Genomic DNA, 20355 nt, shown 5'->3' on the forward strand with positions numbered 1-20355 from the left:
CACTGCAATGAAGTTACTGTGAAAATCCCTTAGTTGCCACACTACAGCGCCTGTTCGATTTATTTTATTTTTATAAATTTAGAATACCCAATTCATTTTTTTTTCCAATTAAGGGGCAGTTTAGTGGCCAATCAACCTACCCTGCACATCATTTGGGTTGTGGGGGTGAAAAACACGCAAACACGGGGAGAATGTGCAAACTCTACACGGACAGTGACTCAGAGCTGGGATCGAACCTGGGACCTCGGCGCCGTGAGACCGCAGTGCTAACCCACTGCACCACCGTGCTGCCCTGCTTGTTCGGTTTCTTGATTAATAAGTGGATCAGGGGTTATGGGGAGAAGACAGGAGAATGGGGATGAGAAAATATCAGCCATGAATGGTGGAGCAGACTCAATGGGCCGAGTGGCCGAATTCTGCTCCAAAATCTTATGGTCTTATGGGTACACTGCAGGAGATTTCAGTATGTTCAATTCCCCTAACAAGCACGTCTATTGGGACTTGTGGGAGGAAACCAGAGCACCCGAAGGAAACCCACGCAGTAATGGGTAGAAATTGCAGACAGTGACCCAAGCTGGGAATCGAACACAGGTCCCTGTGAAGCAACAGTGTTAACCACTATGCTACTGTGCCGCCCGAGCCAGTGCCTCAAGAATTTGAATCCCATCTGGCTACCCGATCTCTGTAGCCGCGCATTCATCTGATCTATCCTCTTATTCTTGCTCTCTCTCGCACATGGAACTGGAAGTAATCCTGAGATTACTAAATTTGAGGTCCTGAATTTTAGTTTATCTCCAAACTTCATACACTCAGCTTCCAGGTCATCATCCCTTATTTTAGCTATGTTGTTGGTACCAATGTGTACCATGACTACTGGCCGTTCATCTTCACTCCCCTGAATGCACTGCAGCCGCTCCGTGACATCCTGGATCCTCAGACCAGGGAGGCAACATACCATCCTTGATTCACGTTTACGGCCACAGAAGCATCTGTCTGCGCTCCTAACTATTGAATCTCCGATCACTATAGCCCTGACACTTTATTTTCTCCCACCCATCTGAGCAGCATAGCCACCCACTCTGCTGTGAACTTGGCTGCTGCTGCTTTCCCCTAACGGTATCCATAGTGGTATATCTCTGTGAAAGGGGGATAACCACAGAGATCTCCTGCACTACCTTCCTGGGTCTTTTACTGTTCCTGATGGTCACTCATTCCCTTTCTGCCTGTGCAATCCTCACCTGCGGTGTGACCATCTCGCTAAATATGCTATCCACGACTTCCTCAGCATTGGGGAGCCCACCCATAGCTCCAACTCCGAAATCCAGTAAACTAGAAGCTGCATTTGGACACACCTTCTGCACACAGCATTTCCCACATTGTGTCTGCACCGATTACCCAAACGAGCACTTGACCCAAGTCCACTCCGCCCTATCCCGTAACCTAACCTGTACACCCCTGGACGCTAATCGGCAATTTAGCATGGTCAGCGCAGAGATGAGGCCAGAAACTCATTTTCTAATCAGCTGTGACATTGAGAGTTTGAACAGGTCGACTTCATCTCAGAGTGTATCCATGAAGAGGGATTGAGCTGGTATCAGGTGAATGGAGATTGGAGCAGGGACTGAAAATTGTCTTCAGTCTTCTCAATATTTAATTGAACTAATTAGATATCAGGAAGAGTGCCAGAAACAGAATGTGCCATGAGATTGATCCCAGGTTTAACTTAGTTAGAGCGGGAGAGAAAGAACGAAGGAAACCCTGGGAGGTATGGTCAAACCACCTGCACCAGAGGACTTACGGTGGCGGCTACGAGGGAGTAAGTCGCACGTTTGGTGGCTCCCGCTCTGGCCGGACTTTTGGACCTTTTCCCCGACTTTTTTGTGGTTTTGAGTTTTGGCTTTGAAGGTGCAGATAATTTGGTTCTGGATCCACACATTGGTGCATGGAACGAAGAACCCCAGTACCGGAAAGGAAGAAATAAGAAGATAAGCAAGGGCTTGGTGGAGGCTGCGGCTGAAGACAACATGGCTGATGTTCGGAATCCTGCTGCGACTGCCCAACCATCGACAGAGGAGCTGATGCAGGTCATCCAAGAGGGCTTTGCCAGACAGAAACGGTACTGTCTTGACTCGATAAAGGAATCGATCGATCGGCTGGAGCGCAGGCTGGATACCCAGAATCGGACGATTCAGAAGCTGGAGAAAGCGCTGGCAGACCAGGAGGAGCACCAAACAGTGGTCGAGCTAGAGGTGGGGATGCTGAAGGATCAGCAAAAGAGGCTGCTGGAGAAGGTGGAAGACTTGGAGAACAGAGCCCATTAGCAGAACGTAAGAATTGTCGGTCTCCCTGAGGGGGCTGATGCTGGCGCGTTTGTGGCGAGTATGTTTCAGAAGCTTCTGGGGGAGGGGGCTTTTCCCCGACAGTTGGAGGTGGACAGGGCGATGGCGAGGAAGCCACGGCTGGGGGACCCCCCAACGGCGATGGTCTGGTTCCACAGACTTTTGGACAAGGAGTGTGTTCTCCAGTGGGCCAAGCGTACACGGAGCTGCAAATGGGAAAATAGCAAATTGAGTGTCCATCAGGACCGGAGTGTGGAGGTGGCCAGAAGGAGGGCAGGCTTCAATCAAGTGAAGACGATCCTGTTTAAGAAGAAGGTGAAATTTAGGCTGCTTTACTCTGCGCGTCGTTGGGTTACGCACGAGGACCAGCACCATTATTTTGAGTCGCCCGAAGATGCGATGGACTTTGCCAAGAAGAAAGGACTGGTGCTGAACTGAGAACTTTTTGGGTTTTAAGTTGTAATTTTTCTGAGTGATGTTTATACGTTTTGATTGTCGTTTTTCTGCTGCTTTTAAGTTTGGGTGAAGATGGGGGAAGTAAAAGTTATTCGGTTCTATGGGTTTTCGGTGTTTTGGTGGGGGTGGCTGGTGGGGCCTTTTTACTTTTTATTACTTTGATTTGCACTATTGGAGGGCTTCTCTGTGGTTTTTCGTTTTGGGTCGTCTCTTATGGTAATTGGGAGATTGTTTGGGGTCGGTTTGATGAGGGAAGTGATTTCGATGGGTAGGGTAGGGTGGGGGGGGGAGTAGGGAACGGGGGGCGGGGGGGGGAGTAGGGAACAATAGGTGGGAGACTTTTTGGCGCTGGAGACGAGGGCCACCAGGCGAGCTGGGTGAGCTCATCTACAGAAGCACAGTGGGGGGGTGGGGGTGTTCGTGTATATGTTCAATATATGGCAGTGGTTAGGTTACAAAGTGGTGTTGCTGGGGGGGGGGGAGTTACTCTGCTGACGAGGGAGGGACTTAGGTTTTGGGACAGAGAGGAGGTTGGGGGTGGGGGCTGCCAGGAGACGGGCTGATGGAAAGAGGGTGGCTGATCGGCGGAGGTGGGGGGGGGTCGCGCGGTGCCCCCCAACTAGGCTGATCACTTGGAATGTTAGAGGGTTGAATGGGCTGGTCAAGAGGGTACGTGTGTTCGCGCATCTGAGGGCTCTGAAGGCGGACGTGGTGATGTTGCAGGAGACACACCTGAAAGTGGCGGATCAAGTCAGGCTAAGGAAGGGTTGGATCAGTCAGGTCTTTCACTCGGGGCTGGACACCAAGACTAGAGGGGTGGCGATTTTAATCAACAAGCGGGTGCAATTCCAGGTGGATAGTATAGTCTCGGACGGGGGGGGGGGCCGTTGTGTCATGGTGAGCGGTAAGCTGTAGGGGAGGAAGGTAGTCTTGGGTTAACGTGTACGCGCCAAACTGGGACGATGTAGAATTCGTAAATAGGGTACTGGGGAAGCTACCCGACCTGGATTCGCACTAGTTGGTGATGGGAGGGGATTTTAATACGGTCATCGACCCCGACCTGGACCGGTCGTATTCAAAAGCGGGGAGGGTGCCAGCAATGGCATAGGAACTGATGGGGTTCATCGAGCAGATGGGGGCGGGGGGGGTCGACCCATGGAGGTTTAGGGAGCCGACGGGGAAGGAGTTCTCTTTTACTCGCATGTGCATAATTATCATAGAATTTACAGTGCAGAAGGAGGCCATTCGGCCCATCGAGTCCGCACCGGCTCTTGGAAAGAGCACCCTACCCAAGGTCAACACCTCCACCCTATCCCCATAACCCAGCAACCCCACCCAACACTAAGGGCAATTTTGGACACTAAGGGCAATTTATCATGGCCAATCCACCTAACCTGCACATCTTTGGACTGTGGGAGGAAACCGGAGCACCCGGAGGAAACCCACGCACACATGGGGAGGATGTGCAGACTCCGCACAGACAGTGACCCAAGCTGGAACCGAACCTGGGACCCTGTAGCTGTGAAGCAATTGTGCTATCCACAATGCTACCGTGCTGCCCCACGGAAATAAGGTTTATTTCCGGATTGATTTTTTCCATTTTGAGCAGGGATTTGCTGGCTGGGGTGGTGGACACGGGATATTCGGCCCTCACTATTTCGGATCATGCCCCACACTTGGGTTGGCAAGGGTGAACAAATTTAGATATTTACAGGTGGGGGTCTTCCTGCGCAGGCAGGTACCATCCTTCCCACTCCTGCACTAAGGGGGATCCAGGATAGGGTAGTGTCTCGGGGATGGGTGGGAGAGGGGAGCATCTCGGACATCTACAAAGAACTTATGGGGGCGGAGGAGATGCAGACCAAGGAGCTGAAGCGTAAGTGGGAGGAGGAGCTTGGGGGTGAGATGGAGGATGGCTTATGGGCGGACGCGTTGAGCAGAGTCGACGCGACCGCAACATGCGCAAGGCTCAGCTTGATCCAATTCAAGGTGGTCCATCGGGCCCACATGACAATGGCCCAGATGAGTAGATTCTTTGGGGTAGAGGACAGGCGTGTAAAATGTGTGGGCGGACCAGCGAACCATGTCCACATGTTCTGGCCGTGTCCAAAACTTGGGGGATATTGGCGTAATGTCATGTCCAGAGTATTGAAAACAAGGGTGGCAAGAGTCCAGAGTTGGCGATTTTTGGGGTGTCGGAAGACCCGAGAATCCAGGAGGAGAAAGAGGCAGATGTTGTGGCCTTTGCTTCCCTGGTAGCCCGGAGACGGATACTGCTAGCTTGGAGGGACACTCAAAAACCCCCCGAAGTCGGAGAACTGGTTAACCGACATGGCGAGCTTTCTCGGCCTAGAGAAGATTAAGTTCGCCTTGAGAGGGTCATTGTTAGGGTTTGCCCAGAGGTGGCAACCATTCATGACTTCTTCACGGATAATTAATCGGCAGCGGGGGTGGGGGGTTAGGGTAGCGTAGAATAAGGGGTCAAATAGGCGGGTCTTGGAGAGATGGGAGTCGGTGTTTGCACTATGTGAAATGAAATGAAACATGAAAATCGCTTATTGTCACAAATAGGCTTCAAATGAAGTTACTGTGAAAATCCCCTAGTCGCCACATTCCAGTGCCTGTTCGGGGAGGCTGGTATGGGAATTGAACCGTGCTGCTGGCCTGCCTTGGTCTGCTTTTAGCGCCAGTGATTTAGCCCTGTGCGAAACCAGCCACAGTATTGTTCTTTGTACATTGTTTTTATACTGTTGCTGTTTGTAATGCCAAAAATACTTCATTAAAATTGTTTGTTTTTAAAAAAAATACCTGCACCATCGCTCATTACATCACCGCACAGTAAGTTTTGGACACAAGGTTAACGACTGCTATTCTGTCTGGCCGATCAGGGACATTCAGATTAATGTTTTATCACGAGTAATGACTGAAGTGAATGGTCAAACATATTGTTATCTCTAGTTGTACGGGTTTGTTAAAAAGATACAGAAATCACGGAGTCGAGGTCCCAGGTTCGATCCCGGCTCTGGGTGACTGTCGGTGTGGAGTTTGCACATTCGCCCTGTGTTTGCGTGGGTTTCACCCCTACATTCCAAAGATGTGCAGGTTAGGTTGATTGGTCACGATAAATTGCGCGTTGGAAACAATGATTTGGGCAATCTAAATTTTTTTTTTTAAAAAGACACAGAAAGATTGTCCAAAACATTTTTTGGATTTCAGCGCAGAACGAAGAGAAAGTGTGTGAGTGGGGGGGGATTGACAACTTTGGGGGAACAAGAGAGGAAAAAATATCCCATAGAAACTAGAATTGTCAGTTCTGAATTTCTGTCCTGTACTAACAGTGATGACTTGTAAACTCCTTTTACAGAGAATTAGAAGGCCAGGATTTGCAGATGGGAAACTCAAACGAGTCTTTACATCAAGGTCTGACAGTCACTCGATTCATTGGAATTTGAATGTCATCAACCATTGAAGGTGGAAGGAGAAATGTTTGACTGCGGTGTACGTGGGAGAAGCTTTCAAACATCCATGTGACTGGGAAAGCACCAAAGCACACACTCCCGAGTGGGAGTGTTCCAGCGAACTGACTGGGATAAGCTTTAACCAGTTACACAACCTGAAAACAACACGTCATTCTCAGCGGGAAGAACTATACACATGTTCTGGGTGTGGATGAGGATTCAACTGATCATCCAACCTGGAGTGACACAAGGCCACCCACACCATGGAGAAACCGTGGAAATGTGACGAATGTGGGAAAGGATTCAATTATGCATCCCGGCTGGAAATTCATCGACGCACTCACACTGGGGAGAGGCCGTTCACTTGCTCCAAGTGTGGAAAGGGATTCATTCGGTCATCTAACCTGCTGAGACACCAGAGAAGTCACACTGGGAAGAGCCCACTCAGCTGCTCCCAGTGTGGGAAAGGATTTATTTGGTTCTCTAACCTGATGAGACACCAGCGAATTCATGCTGGGAAGAGTCCATTCACCTGCTCCCAGTGTGGGAAGGGATTCATTCATTCATCCCGTCTGCTCACACACCAGCAAGTTCACACTGGGGAGAGGCCATTCAGCTGCTCTATGTGTGGGAAGGGATTTACTCAATCATCCCGCCTGCTGATACACCAGCGAGTTCATACTGGGGAAAGGCCGTTCACCTGTTCTGAGTGTGGGAAAGGATTCATTCAGTCATCTGACCTGCTGATACACCAGCGGGTTCACACTGGGGAAAGGCCGTTCACCTGTTCCGAGTGTGGGAAAGGATTCACAAGGTCCTTTATCCTGCTGAAGCACCAGGATATTCACACTGAGGAAAGGCCGTTCAAGTGTACCTCCTGTGGCAAGAGATTCAGATCTTCTTCCAACCTCAGTGCACACCAGCGAGTTCACACTGGAGAGAGGTCATTCACCTGCACTGTCTGTGGGAAAGGTTTCACAAGGTCATTTGACCTGCTGAAGCACCAACGAATTCACACTGAGGAGCGGCCATTCAGCTGTACTTCTTGTGGAAAGAGATTCCGGTCTTCATCCAATCTCAACGTACACCAGCGAGTTCATACAGGGGCGCGACCGTTCACCTGCACCCAGTGTGGGAGCGGATTCACTCGGTTATCCAGCCTGCTGACACACCAGCGGGTTCACACTGGAGAGAGACCGTTCACCTGCACTGAGTGTGGGAAGGGGTTCACCCAGTCATCCAACTTGCTGAGACACCAGCGAGTTCACAAGTGACAACAGGAAGACGGTTCTGCTGTCATTGCTGCTGTTTATCACATCTAGGACTGAACCATATTGGAGTTTGTTTCTGCTGATGTTAATAATCCATGTAACTATGGTGGCACAGTGGGTTAGCCCTGCTGCCTCACGGCACCGAGGTCCCAGGTTCGATCCCGGCTCTGGGTCACTGTCCGTGTGGTGTTTGCATATTCTCCCCGTGGTTGCGTGGGTTTCGCCCCCACAACCCAAAGATGTGCAGGGTAGGTGGATTGGCCACGCTAAATTGCCCCTTTATTGGAAAAAAATGAATTGGGTACACTAAGTTTAAAAATAAATAAATAATCCCTGTAACTGGGCTGGAGTTTTAATATTCTGGATCTATAACTGATTGTGTTCTCTGGGCTGCAGTGTCCCTTTAAGAACCACTGTCTGCGATCTTTCCCCATAATTCAGGTATACTCATCAGAAATTACTTTACAACAAGATTCTGAACTTTTCCTTCAATCCTAAATTGAGCTTTGGTACAAACTCCACAATTCAGTGCATAAGAGGCTCCCCTGATTAACATCTCCAATTAGAAAGTGCTGATTCATCCTTGCTGACAATTCTTACCGTCTTGCACATTACACACCGTGACACCTCCATTATCCAGCAGAAAGAAGGGGGATGAGAATTGATGGAGAATAGAGAGTTCCCAATTGCTACCCTTCCCACCAGGTACAGAAATCCCCTCAGCACAGAAATGGAGACAAGTTCAATCCAAGTCACGGACTGTCAGAAATCACTGTCTAATAACCTAATAAAATCTTCAGAAATTTATGTCATACTATAGAAATATTTCTCTGCTTATGAAGAAAGATTCCATAGTAGCTTGCTGGCGAACAAACACAGGATAGACCTGTTATCTCTGCCAAGGACATGTCTCTAGCACAGGCCCAGAAACAAGACATTTCTAAACCTGATATGATTGGATCCCATGACTTAGCCGTAAAGCAACTGTCTGTGTGAAGGTTAAAACAAGCTCTCAAGAGCAAAAAGATTTTCAAGTGATCCGTACTGGTTTCAGCCCAACAGTTAACCGTTCAGGGACTGCCATCATCAGCTACGCAGATCAACTCTCACACTGCGTCATCTGCCCGTTTGTCCTCTGGGACCGGTAAATAGTTCTCACCTGTCAACGTGTGATTTTCTGTCTATTTAGCTTCTGCATCATATTTGCACTGTCGCTTCCCAATAAAGTGCTTTAAAATCACTTCTAAGCTCAATCTCCTTTTTGGGTGATCTGTGATTCCCGGGCTTAATTACAAGTGGTGTTGGAGTGGGGTCACAGTGGTCGAGATCATAGTCTTGAGAAACAACAGTCTCAGTTAGACGTGAATGGAGGTGTCCCTGAGTGAAGCCAGGAGTTTACGATGCCATTGACATATTATCGGGAACGACTAGTAGTCTGAGAAAACATCTGCAGAGGGTTAAAGATATCCTGGGGATTCACGAAGAGGATGACTGATATTATGAATATATCCTCGTTACGATTTCTAAAGAGGTTCGGGAAGGAGAAGTTACATTGCAGAGGGTTCACATGTAGTTTGAAAATATCCACAAGATTCAGGCGAACAGAGTTGGAGAATCTTTAAAGTCCGTGCAAGAACTATTGTTTAATCCAGATGTATTTACAACATGCCAATAGTTTACAACTGTGTGAGATTATCTGCAGTTTGCGAGGATGAATCCAAGTCGATAGCTATCACATTTTAGTGGAAAGCTGGCATTTTTCTTGGTGCCAGCTCAATGAATTGTGTTGTTGCTTCTGATAATTCCAGTAGCTTTAGTATGTGATCTACAGTTTGTCTTCAAGAAATTAGGAAAACAAGCTCGTAGCTTAGAAATAGCGAGGTTTGTGAGAAATTAATATGGATATTTCCTTCTAAAAGTGGGGAGATCTGAAATAAATCACTGTCTAATAACCTTATAAAATCTTCAGAAATATATTGAATATTATAGGAATTGCTCTCAGGTGCATAAAGATCCCTGGTTTGACAAACACAAGACAGCCTGGCTCTGTTATCTCTGCCAAGGACGTGTCTAGTACAGACCCTGAAACAAGACAAACTGGATATGGTGGGGGTAAACACACAACCCTAAACTAACTGTCTGAAGAAAGGTTAAACAGGATGTCCCAGCAAGCAATGAGCCACAAAATTACTTCATGGACTTCCGATGGAAATAGGAGAGATTGCTGTGAATATCAGTCCCTTGCTAATGGACAACTGAATCAGTGATTGACATAAAACCCACTAAAATATGGTTTATAAATCAGCTTTCGAGAGGAAAAATCACGTTAAGACATTGACGAGCTTCTCAAAATGATCCATCCATCCACATATGCTCCTCTTCACTGGGAGCGGGAGAGACAAGTTTGCAGGTGTGTCTTAATATAGAACGAATGATGACACTTTCAAAGTGGAAAGTTTCACTCCAGTCCCTGAAGTAACAAATATATGAACTAGGAGCAGGAGTAGGCTATCTGGTCCTTCGAGCCTGCTCTGCCATTCAATGAGATCATGGCTGATCTTTTGTGGACTCAGCTCCACTTTCTCAATCGAACACCATAATCCTCTATTCTTCAAAAAAATATCTATCCTTATCTTGAAAACATTTAATTAAGGAGCCTCCACTGCTTCACTGAGCAAGGAATTCCATAGATTCACAACCCTTTGGGTGTAGAAGTTCCTCCGAAACTCAGTCCTAAATCTACTTCCCCTTATTTTGAGGCTATGCCCCTGAGTTCTGTTTTCACCTGCCAGTGGAAACAACCTCCCCGCATCTATCCTATCCCCTTCATAATTTTATATGTTTCGATAAGATCCCCCCCTGCATCCTTCTAAATTCCAAGTCCCAGTCGACTCAACCTTTCCTCGTAATCCAACCCCCTCAACTCTGGGATTAAACCAGTGAATCTCCTCTGCACCCTCCAGCGCCAGTACATTCTTTATCAGGTGAGACCAAAACTGAACACAATACTCCCAAGTGTGGCCTCACTAACACCTTATAACACCCCTAGTCTTAAAGTCCATCCCTCTAGCAATGAAGGACAAACCTCCATTCGCCTTCTTAATCATCTGTTGCACCTGTAAACCAACTTTTTGCGATTCATGCACGAGGATATCCAGGTCCTTTGGGCGGCAGCATGTTTTAACATTTTATCATTTAAATAATAATCCCTTTCGCTGTTATTCCTACCAAAATGGATAACCTCACATTTGTCAACATTGTATTCCATCTGCCAGACCCTAGCCCATTCACTTAAAGTATCCAAATCCCTCTCCAGCTGTCCAGTATTCTCTGCACTTTTTGCTTTACCACTCATCTTCGTGTCATCTGCAAACTCAGACACATTGCACTTGGTCTCCAACTCCAAATCATCTATGTAAATTGTGAACAATTGTTGGCCCAACACTGATCAGTGAGGGACACCACTAGCTACTGATTGCCAACCAGAGAAACACCCATTAATCCCCACTCTTTGCTTTATATTAATTAATCAATCCTCTATCCATGCTACTACTTTACCCTTAACGCCATGCAGCTTTATCTTATGCAGCAACCTTTTGTGTGGCACCTTGACAAAGGCTTTCTGGAAATCCAGATATACCACATCCATTTGCTCCCCGTTGTCTACGGCACTGGTAATGTCCTCAAAAAATTCCACTAAATTAGTTAGGCACAACCTGCCCATTATGAACCCATGCTGTGAGTGTCCAATGGGACACTTTCCATCCATCTATTTCTTCCTTGATGAGAGATTCCAGCATCTTCCCTACTAGCGAAGTTAAGCTAACTGGCCCATAGAACATACAGTGCAGAAGGAGGCCGTTCGGCCCATTGAGTCTGCACCGACCCACTTAAGCCCTCACTTCCACCCTATCCCCGTAACCCAATAATCCCTCCTAACCTTTTTGGTCACTAAGGCCAATCCACCTAACCTGCACATCTTTAGACTGTGGGAGGAAACCGGAGCACCCGGAGGAAACTCACACAGACACGGGGAGAACATGCAGACTCCTCACAGACAGTGAACAAGCGGGTAAGCGAACCTGGGACCGTGGCGCTGTGAAGCCACCGTGCTATCCACTTGTGCTACCGTGCTGCCCCTTTTTTTAAAAATAACAATTAATGCAGCTTTATTTAAAGATTAAGTTTAGGCATGCTTGGACAACCACTCATTGGGACTAAAAATTTAACATTTAGCATGTACAGCTGTTATTGAAGAAATAAGGTGTAAACTACACATTTAAAAAACTTCTTAGACTCCATATAGTAACAACACTGCAACAAAAAAAAAAAAACCAGCTGTAATATTTGAAATGACTAGCAAAGGTATTGTATTTCTGTCTTTCTCCCCATCTCCGCCACCCTCCCCCCACAACCCCAAATCAAAATATGTTCTTATTCTTGGTTACATGTTTTTAAAGAATCAAGCGGGTTTGTTCAACATATTGACTTTAACTTTTCTTTTGAAACTGCATTTTTGAAAACCCTCAATTTCAGAAGTTCACAAGGTTAAACAAGTTCTTCAGTATAATTACCCACTTTCTGCCACCTCCTTTTTTAAACAGTGGTGTCATGTTTGCTAATTTCCAATCCGACTACCCCAGAGTCTAGTGAATTTTGGTAAATTATCACGAGTGCATTTGCAATTTCCCTAGCCATCTATTTAGTACCCTGGGATGATTCCATCAGGGCCAGGAGACTTGTCTGCCTTTTGCCCCATTAGCTTGCCCACCACTAGCTCCTTAGTGATAACAATCGTCTCAAGGTCCTCACCTGTCATAGCCTCATTTCCATCAGTCACTGGCATATTATTTGTGTCTTCCACTGTGAAGACTGACCCAAAAAACCTGTTCAGTTCCTCAGCCATTTCCTCATCTCCCATTATGAAATCTCCCTTCTCATCCTCTAAAGAACCAATATTTACCTTAGCCACTCTTTTTTGTTTTGTATATTTGTAGAAACTTTTACTATCTGTTTTTATCTTCTGAGCAAGTATACTCTCAATCTATCTTACTCTTCTTTATAGCTTTTTTTGTAGCTTTCTGATGCCCCCTAAGGATTTCCCAATCCTCTCATCTCCCACTAATCTTTGCCATTTTGTATGCTTTTTCTTTCAATTTGATACTCTCCCTTATTTCCTGAGATATCCACAGTTGATTTTCCTCTGTGATATTGTGATCACTCCTTCCGAGCGGATCCCTAACTATGAGATCATTAATCAATCCTGTCTCATTACACAGGACCAGATGTCGGATTGCGTGTTCCCTCGTAGGTTCCATTACATACTGTTCTAGGAAACAATCGTGGATACATTCTATAAACTCCTCCTCATGGCTGCCTTGAGCGACCTGGTTAAACCAATCGACATGCAGATTAAAATCCCCCATGATAACTGCTGCATCGTTTCTACATGCATCAGTTAATTCTTTGTTTATTGCCTGCCCCATCATAATGTTACTATTTGGTGGCCTACTCCTATAGACTACTGCTATCAGTAACTTTTTCGCCTTACTATTCCTGATTTCCACCCAAATGGATTCAACATTATCCTCCATAGCACCGATGTCATCCCTCACCACTGCCCACATGTCATCCTTAAATAACAGAGCTACACCACCTCCCTTACCGTCCACTCTGTCCTTATAAATAGTTTGATACCCTTGGATATTTAACTCCCAGTCGTGACCATCCTTTAACCATGTTTCAGTAATGGCCACTGAATCATAATCATTCACAATTATTTGCGCCATCAACTCCTTTACCTTATTCCGAATACTACGAGCATTCAGGTGAAATACCCTTATGTTGGCTTTTATACCTCCATTTTGAATCTTAACACCTCTATCAGTAACCTCTCCTAAGTTATTTTTCCATTTAACTTTTCTCCTAGTTTTCCTTATTGTTGAACAAATACCTTCATGTAATAACCTGCTGCTTCGCTTTCCATTTGTTTTTACTTCCCATTTTATTCATTTTAGTATTACTGGGGCTATTCACTGAGCTCTCCTCAGTCACTGCACCGTGTAATGTGGCCTTTTTTGATTTGTGGCTATGGCTTCTCTGCCTTACACTTTCTGCCTTCCTGCCTTTTGTTTCTGTCCCTGTTTTACTTCCCTTCGACTTCCTGCATCGGTACCCACCCCCCTGCCACATTAGTTTAAACCCTCCCCAACAGCACTAGCAAATACACTAGGACATTGGTTCCAGTCCTGCCCAGGTGCAGACCGTCCGGTTAGTACTGGTCCCACCTCCCCCAGAACTGGTTCCAATGCCCCAGGAATTTGAATCCCTTCTTCTTGCACCATCTCTCGAACCATGCATTCATCCTATCTGTCCTGACATTCCTACTCTGACTCGCTCGTGGCATTGGTAGCAATTTGAAGTCCTACTTTTTAGTTTAACTCCTAACTCCCTGAATTCAGCTTGTAGGACCTCATCCCGGTTTTGACCTATATCGTTCGTGCCTATATGCACCACGACAGCTGGCTGTTCACCCACCCCCCCAGAATGTCCTGCAGCCGCTCTGAGACATCCTTGACCCTTGCATCAGGGAGGCAACATTCCATCCTGGAGTCTCCATTGCATCCGCAGAACCATCTGTCTATTCCCCTTACGATTGAGTCCCCTATCACTAGAGCCCTGCCAATCTTCTTCCTGCCCTCCTGCGCAGCAGAGTGAGACACGGTGCCATGAACCTGGCTGCTGCTGCTTTCCCCTGGTGAACCTTCTCCCTCAATAGTATCCAAAGCGGTATATCTGTTTTGCAGGGAGATGACTGCAGGGGACACCTGCACTGCCTTCCTACTCTTGCTCTGTCTTTTGGTCACCCATTTTCTATCTCCCTCAGTAATTTTCACCTGCAGTGTGACCAACTCAGTGAACGTGCTATCCACGGCGTCTTCAGCATTGCGGATGCTCCAAAGTGAGTCCATCCGCAGCTCGAGAGCCGCAAAGCAGTCTTTAACAGTAGCTGCAGCTGAACACTTCTTGCACGTGAAGGAGCCAGGGTCAGTGGATGTGCCCCTGAGCTCCCACATCGCACACGAGAAGCATAACCATGTCATGATCGTGTGCGATGTGGGAGCTCAGGGACACGTCCACTGTCCCTGGCTCCTTCACGTGCAAGAAGTGTGTCCAGTTGCAGCTCCTGTTAGGCCGCTTGACTGCTCTGGAGCTGCGGATGGACTCACTTTGGAGCATCCGCGATGCTGAGGACGTCGTGGATATCACATTTAGCGAGTTGGTCACACCGCAGGTGAAAGGTACTGAGGGAGATAGAAAATGGGTGCCCAAAAGACAGAGCAAGAGTAGGAAGGCAGTGCAGGTGTCCTCTGCGGTCATCTCCCTGCAAAACAGATATACCGCTTTGGATACTGTTGAGGGAGATGGCTCACCAGGGGAAGGCAGCAGCAGCCAGGTTCATGGCACCATGGCTGGCTCTGCTGCGCAGCTGGGCAGGAAGAAGAATGGCAGGGCTATAGTGATAGGGGACTCAATTGTAAGGGGAATAGACAGGCGGTTCTGCAGACGCAATCGAGACTCCAGGATGGTATGTTGCCTCCCTGGTGCAAGAGTCAAAGATGTCTCGGAGCGGCTGCAGGACATTCTGGGGGTGGGGGGGGGGAGGGTGAACAGCCAGCTGTCATGGTGCACATAGGCACCAACGATATAGGTACAAAACGGGACGAGGTCCTACAAGCTGAATTTAGGGAGCTAGGATTAAACTAAAAAGTAGGACCGCAAAGGTAGTAATCTCAGGATTGCTACCAGTGCCACGAGCTAGTCAGAGTAGGAATGTCAGGATAGAGATATGAATACGTGGCTCGAGAGATGGTGCAAGAGGGAGGGATTCAAATTCCTGGGACATTGGAACCGGTTCTGGGGGAGGTGGGACCAGTACAAACCGGACGGTCTGCACCTGGGCAGGACTGGAACCGATGTCCTAGGGGGTTTGTTAGAACTGTTGGGGAGAGTTTAAACTAATGTGGCAGGGGGATGGGAACCGATGCAGGAAGTTGGAAGGTAGTAAAACAGGGACAGAAATAAAAGGCAGTAAGGGGAAAAGTGTAAGGCAGGGAAGCCAGAGTCAAAAATCAAAAAGGGCGACAGTACAAGGTACAGTGACTGAGGGGAGCTCAATGAATAGGACCAGGAATACTAAAAGAAATAAAACGGGAAGTGAAAACATTAATGGTAAGCGACGCGGCAGGTTGTTACATGAAGATATGGGTTCAACGACAAGGAAAATTAGGAGAAAGGTTAAGAGGAAATATAACTTAGGAGAGGTTACTGATCGAGGTGTAAAGATTCAGAACAGTGGTAAAAAAGCCAACATAAGTGTACTGAATGCTCGTAGTATTCGGAATAAGGTAAATGAGTTGATGGCGCAAATCATCGCAAATAACTATGATTTAGTGGCCATTACTGAAACATGGTTAAAGGATGGTCACGACTGAGAGTTAAATATCCGAGGGTATCAAACTTTTCGGAAGGACAGAGTGGATGGTAAGGGACGTGGTGTAGCTCTGTTATTTAAGGGTGACATCCGGGCAACAGTAAGGGATGACATTGGTGCTATGGAGGATAAGGTTGAATCGATTTGGGTGGAAATCAGGAATAGTAAGGCGAAAAGGTCACTGATAGAAGTAATCTATAGGCCACCAAATAGTAGCATTATGGTGGGGCAGGCAATAAACAAAGAAATAACAGATGCATGTAGAAATGGTACAGCAGTTATCATGGAGGATTTTAATCTACATGTTGATTGGTTTAACCATGTCGGCCAAGGAAGCCTTGAGGAGGAGTTTATAGAATGTATCCGTGATAGTTTCCTAGAACATAGAAAATACAGCACAGAACAGGCCCTTCGGCCCACGATGTTGTGCCGAACCTTTGTCCTAGATTAATCATAGATTATCATTGAATTTACAGTGCAGAAGGAGGCCATTCGGCCCTTTGAGTCTGCACTGGCACTTGGAAAGAGCACCCTACCCAAACTCAACACCTCCACCCAACACCAAGGGCAATTTTGTACATTAGGGGCAATTTATCATGGCCAATCCACCTAACCTGCACATCTTTGGACTGTGGGAGGAAACCGGAGCACCCGGAGGAAACCCACGCAGACACGGGGAGGACGTGCAGACTCCGCACAGACAGTGACCCAAGCCGGAATCGAACCTGGGACCCTGGAGCTGTGAAGCAATTGTGCTATCCACAATGCTACCGTGCTGCCCTTAAGAACAAATAAATCTACACTATATCATTTTACCGTAATCCATGTACCTATCCAATAGCTGTTTGAAGGTCCCTAATGGTTCCGACTCAACTACTTCCACAGGCAGTGCATTCCATGCCCCCACTACTCTCTGGTTAAAGAACCTACCTCTGATATCCCTCCTATATCTTCCACCTTTCACCTTAAATTTATGTCCCCTTGTAATGGTTTGTTCCACCCGGGGAAAATGTCTCTGACTGTCTACTCTATCTATTCCCCTAATCATCTTATAAACCTCTATCAAGTCGCCCCTCATCCTTCTCCGTTCTAATGAGAAAAGGCCTAGCACTCTCAACCTTTCCTCGTAAGACCTACTCGCCATTCCAGGCAACATCCTGGTAAATCTTCTTTGCACCTTTTCCAAAGCTTCCACATCCTTCCTAAAATGAGGCGACCAGAACTGTACACAGTACTCCAAATGTGGCCTTACCAAAGTTTTGTACAGCAGCATCATCACCTCACGGCTCTTAAATTCAATCCCTCTGTTAATGAACGTGAGCACACCATAGGCCTTCTTCACAGCTCTATCCACTTGAGTGGCAACTTTCAAAAATGTATGAACATAGACCCCAAGTCAACCCTGTATTCCGCATTCATGTTTGTCCTTCCAAAATGGACAAGCTCACACTTTTCAGGGTTAAACTCCATCTGCTACTTCTCAGCCCAGCTCTGCATCCTATCTATGTCTCTTTGCAGCCGACAACAGCCCTCCTTACTATCCACAACTCCACCAATCTTCGTATTGTCTGCAAATTTACTGACCCACCCTTCAACTCCCTCATCCAAGTCATTAATGAAAATCACAAACAGCAGAGGACCCAGAACTGATCCCTGCGGTACGCCACTGGTAACTGGGATCCAGGCTGAATATTTGCCATCCACCACCACTCTCTGACTTCTATCTGTTAGCCAGTTCGTTATCCAACTGGCCAAATTTCCCACTATCCCATGCCTCCTTACTTTCTGCAGAAGCCTACCATGGGGAACCTTATCAAATGCCTTACTAGAATCCATGTACACTACATCCACTGCTTTGCCTTCATCCACATGCTTGGTCACCTCCTCAAAGAATTCAATAAGGTTTGTAAGGCAAGACCTATCCCTCACAAATCCGTGCTGACTATCCCTAATCAAGCAGTGTCTTTCCAGATGCTCAGAAATCCTATCCTTCAGTACCCTTTGCATTACTTTGCCTACCACCGAAGTAAGACTAACAGTATGTAATGGAACCTACGAGGGAACAAGCGGTCCTAGATCTGATCCTGTGTAATGAGATAGGATTGATTCAGGCTCTCATAGTTAGGGATCCTCTCGGAAGGAGCGATCACAATATGGTGGAATTTAAAATACAGATGGAGGGTGAGAAGGTAAAATCAAGCACTAGTGTTTTGTGCTTAAACAAAGGAGATTACAATGGGATGAGAGAAGAACTAGCTAAGGTAGACTCGGAGCAAAGACTTTATAGTGAAACAGTTGAGGAACAGTGGAGAACCTTCCAAGTGATTTTTCACAGTGCTCAGCAAAGGTTGAAATCAACAAAAAGGAAGGACGGTAAAAAGAGGAACATCGACCGTGGATATCTAAGGAAATAAGGGAGTGTATCAAATTGAAGGAATAAATAATACAAAGTAGCAAAGATCAGTGAGAGACTAGAGGACTGGGAAATCTTTAGGGGGCAACAGAAAGCTACTAAAAAAGCAAGAAAGAAGAGTAAGATAGATGATGAGAGTAAACTTGCTCAGAATATAAAAACAGATAGTAAAAGTTTCTACAAATACATAAAACAAAAAAGAGTGGCTAAGGTAAATATTGGTCCTTTAGAGGATGAGAAGGGAGATTTAATAATGGGAGATGAGGAAATGGTTGAGGAACTGAACAGGTTTTTTGGGTCGGTCTTCACAGTGGAAGACACAAATAACATGCCAGTGACTGATGGAAATGAGGCTATGACAGGTGAGGACCTTGAGAGGATTGTTTTCACCAAGGAGGTAGTGATGGGCAAGCTAATGGGGCAAAAGGTAGACAAGTCTCCTGGACCTGATGGAATGCATCCCAGAGTGCTAAAAGAGATGGCTAGGGAAATTGCAAATGCACTAGTGATAATTTACCAAAATTCACTAGACTCTGGTGTCATCCCGGTGGATTGGAAATTAGCAAACGTGACACCACTGTTTAAAAAAGGAGGTCGGCAGAAAGCGGGTAATTATATGCCAGTGAGCTTAACTTCGGTAGTAGGGAAGATGCTGGAATCTATCATCAAGGAAGAAATAGCGAGGCATCTGGATGGAAATTGTTCCATTGGGCAGACGCAGCATGGGTTCATAAAGGGCAGGTCGTGCCTATCTAATTTAGTGGAATTTGTTTAGGACATTAGCAGTGCGGTAGATAACGGGGAGCCAATGGATGTGGTATATCTGGATTTCCAGAAAGCCTTTGACAAGGTGCCACACAAAAGGTTGTTGCATAAGATAAAGATGCATGACATTAAGGGGAAAGTAGTAGCATGGATAGAGGATTGATTAATTAATAGAAAGCAAAGAGTGGGGATTAATGGGTGTTTCTCTGGTTGGCAATCAGTCGCTAGTGGTGTCCCTCAGGGATCAGTGTTGGGCCCACAACTGTTCACAATTTACATAGATGATTTGGAGTTGGGGACCAAGGGCAATGTGTCCAAGTTTGCAGACGACACTAAGACAAGTGGTAAAGCAAAAAGTGCAGAGGATACTGGAAGTCTGCAGAAGGATTTGGATAGGCTAAGTGAATGGGTTAGGGTCTGGCAGATGGAATACAATGTTGACAAATGTGAGGTTATCCATTTTGGTAGGAATAACAGCAAAAGGGATTATTATTTAAATGATAAAATATTAAAACATGCTGCTGTGCAGAGAGACCTGGGTGTGCTAGTGCAGGAGTCGCAAAAAGTTGGTTTTCAGGTGCAACCGGTGATTAAGAAGGCAAATGGAATTTTGTCCTTCATTGCGAGAGGGATGGAGTTTAAGACTAGGGAGGTTCTGCTGCAATTGTATAAGGTGTTAGTGAGGCCACACCTGGAGTATTGTGTTCAGTTTTGGTCTCCTTACTTGAGAAAGGACGTACTGGCACTGGAGGGTGTGCAGAGGAGATTCACTAGGTTAATCCCAGAGCTGAAGGGGTTGGATTACGAGGAGAGGTTGAGTAGACTGGGACTGTACTCGTTGGAATTTAGAAGGATGAGGGGGAATCTTATAGAAACATATAAGATTATGAAGGGAATAGATAGGATAGATGCGGGCAGGTTGTTTCCACTGGCGGGTGAAAGCAGAACGAGGGGGCATAGCCTCAAAATAAGGGGAAGTAGATTTAGGACTGAGTTTAGGAGGAATTTCTTCACCCAAAGGGTTGTGAATCTATGGAATTCCTTGCCCAGTGAAGCAGTAGAGGCTCCTTCATTAAATGTTTTTAAGATAAAGATAGATAGTTTTTTGAAGAATAAAGGGATTAAGGGTTATGATGTTCGGGCCGGAAAGTGGAGCTGA

The 20355-nt window shown here is 46.4% G+C and overlaps 1 protein-coding gene across 8 annotated transcripts in view; it reads left to right on the top strand.

Annotated features, from left to right (window-relative positions):
• The window catches only part of LOC140420791 (uncharacterized), a 154077-nt gene that overhangs the window by 94495 nt on the left and 39227 nt on the right, over positions 1–20355 (top strand). For 2 of the 8 annotated variants that reach the window (XR_011946564.1, XR_011946565.1), the window contains exon 2: positions 6160–6215. The exons of 4 other annotated variants lie outside the window; for them this stretch is intronic. Coding sequence is in view for 2 of the 4 variants with exons in the window: in XM_072504810.1 (XP_072360911.1) it covers positions 6517–7527 (1011 nt within the window). In the remaining 2 variants the exon portion in view is untranslated. Of the gene's footprint in view, positions 1–6159; positions 8765–20355 lie in introns of those variants that run through there. 2 more of the 8 variants (XM_072504810.1, XM_072504811.1) reach the window with 1 other exon arrangement.

This window comes from Scyliorhinus torazame, chromosome 5 (genome assembly GCF_047496885.1).
Source record: "Scyliorhinus torazame isolate Kashiwa2021f chromosome 5, sScyTor2.1, whole genome shotgun sequence".
NCBI classification, from domain to species: Eukaryota; Metazoa; Chordata; class Chondrichthyes; order Carcharhiniformes; family Scyliorhinidae; genus Scyliorhinus; species Scyliorhinus torazame.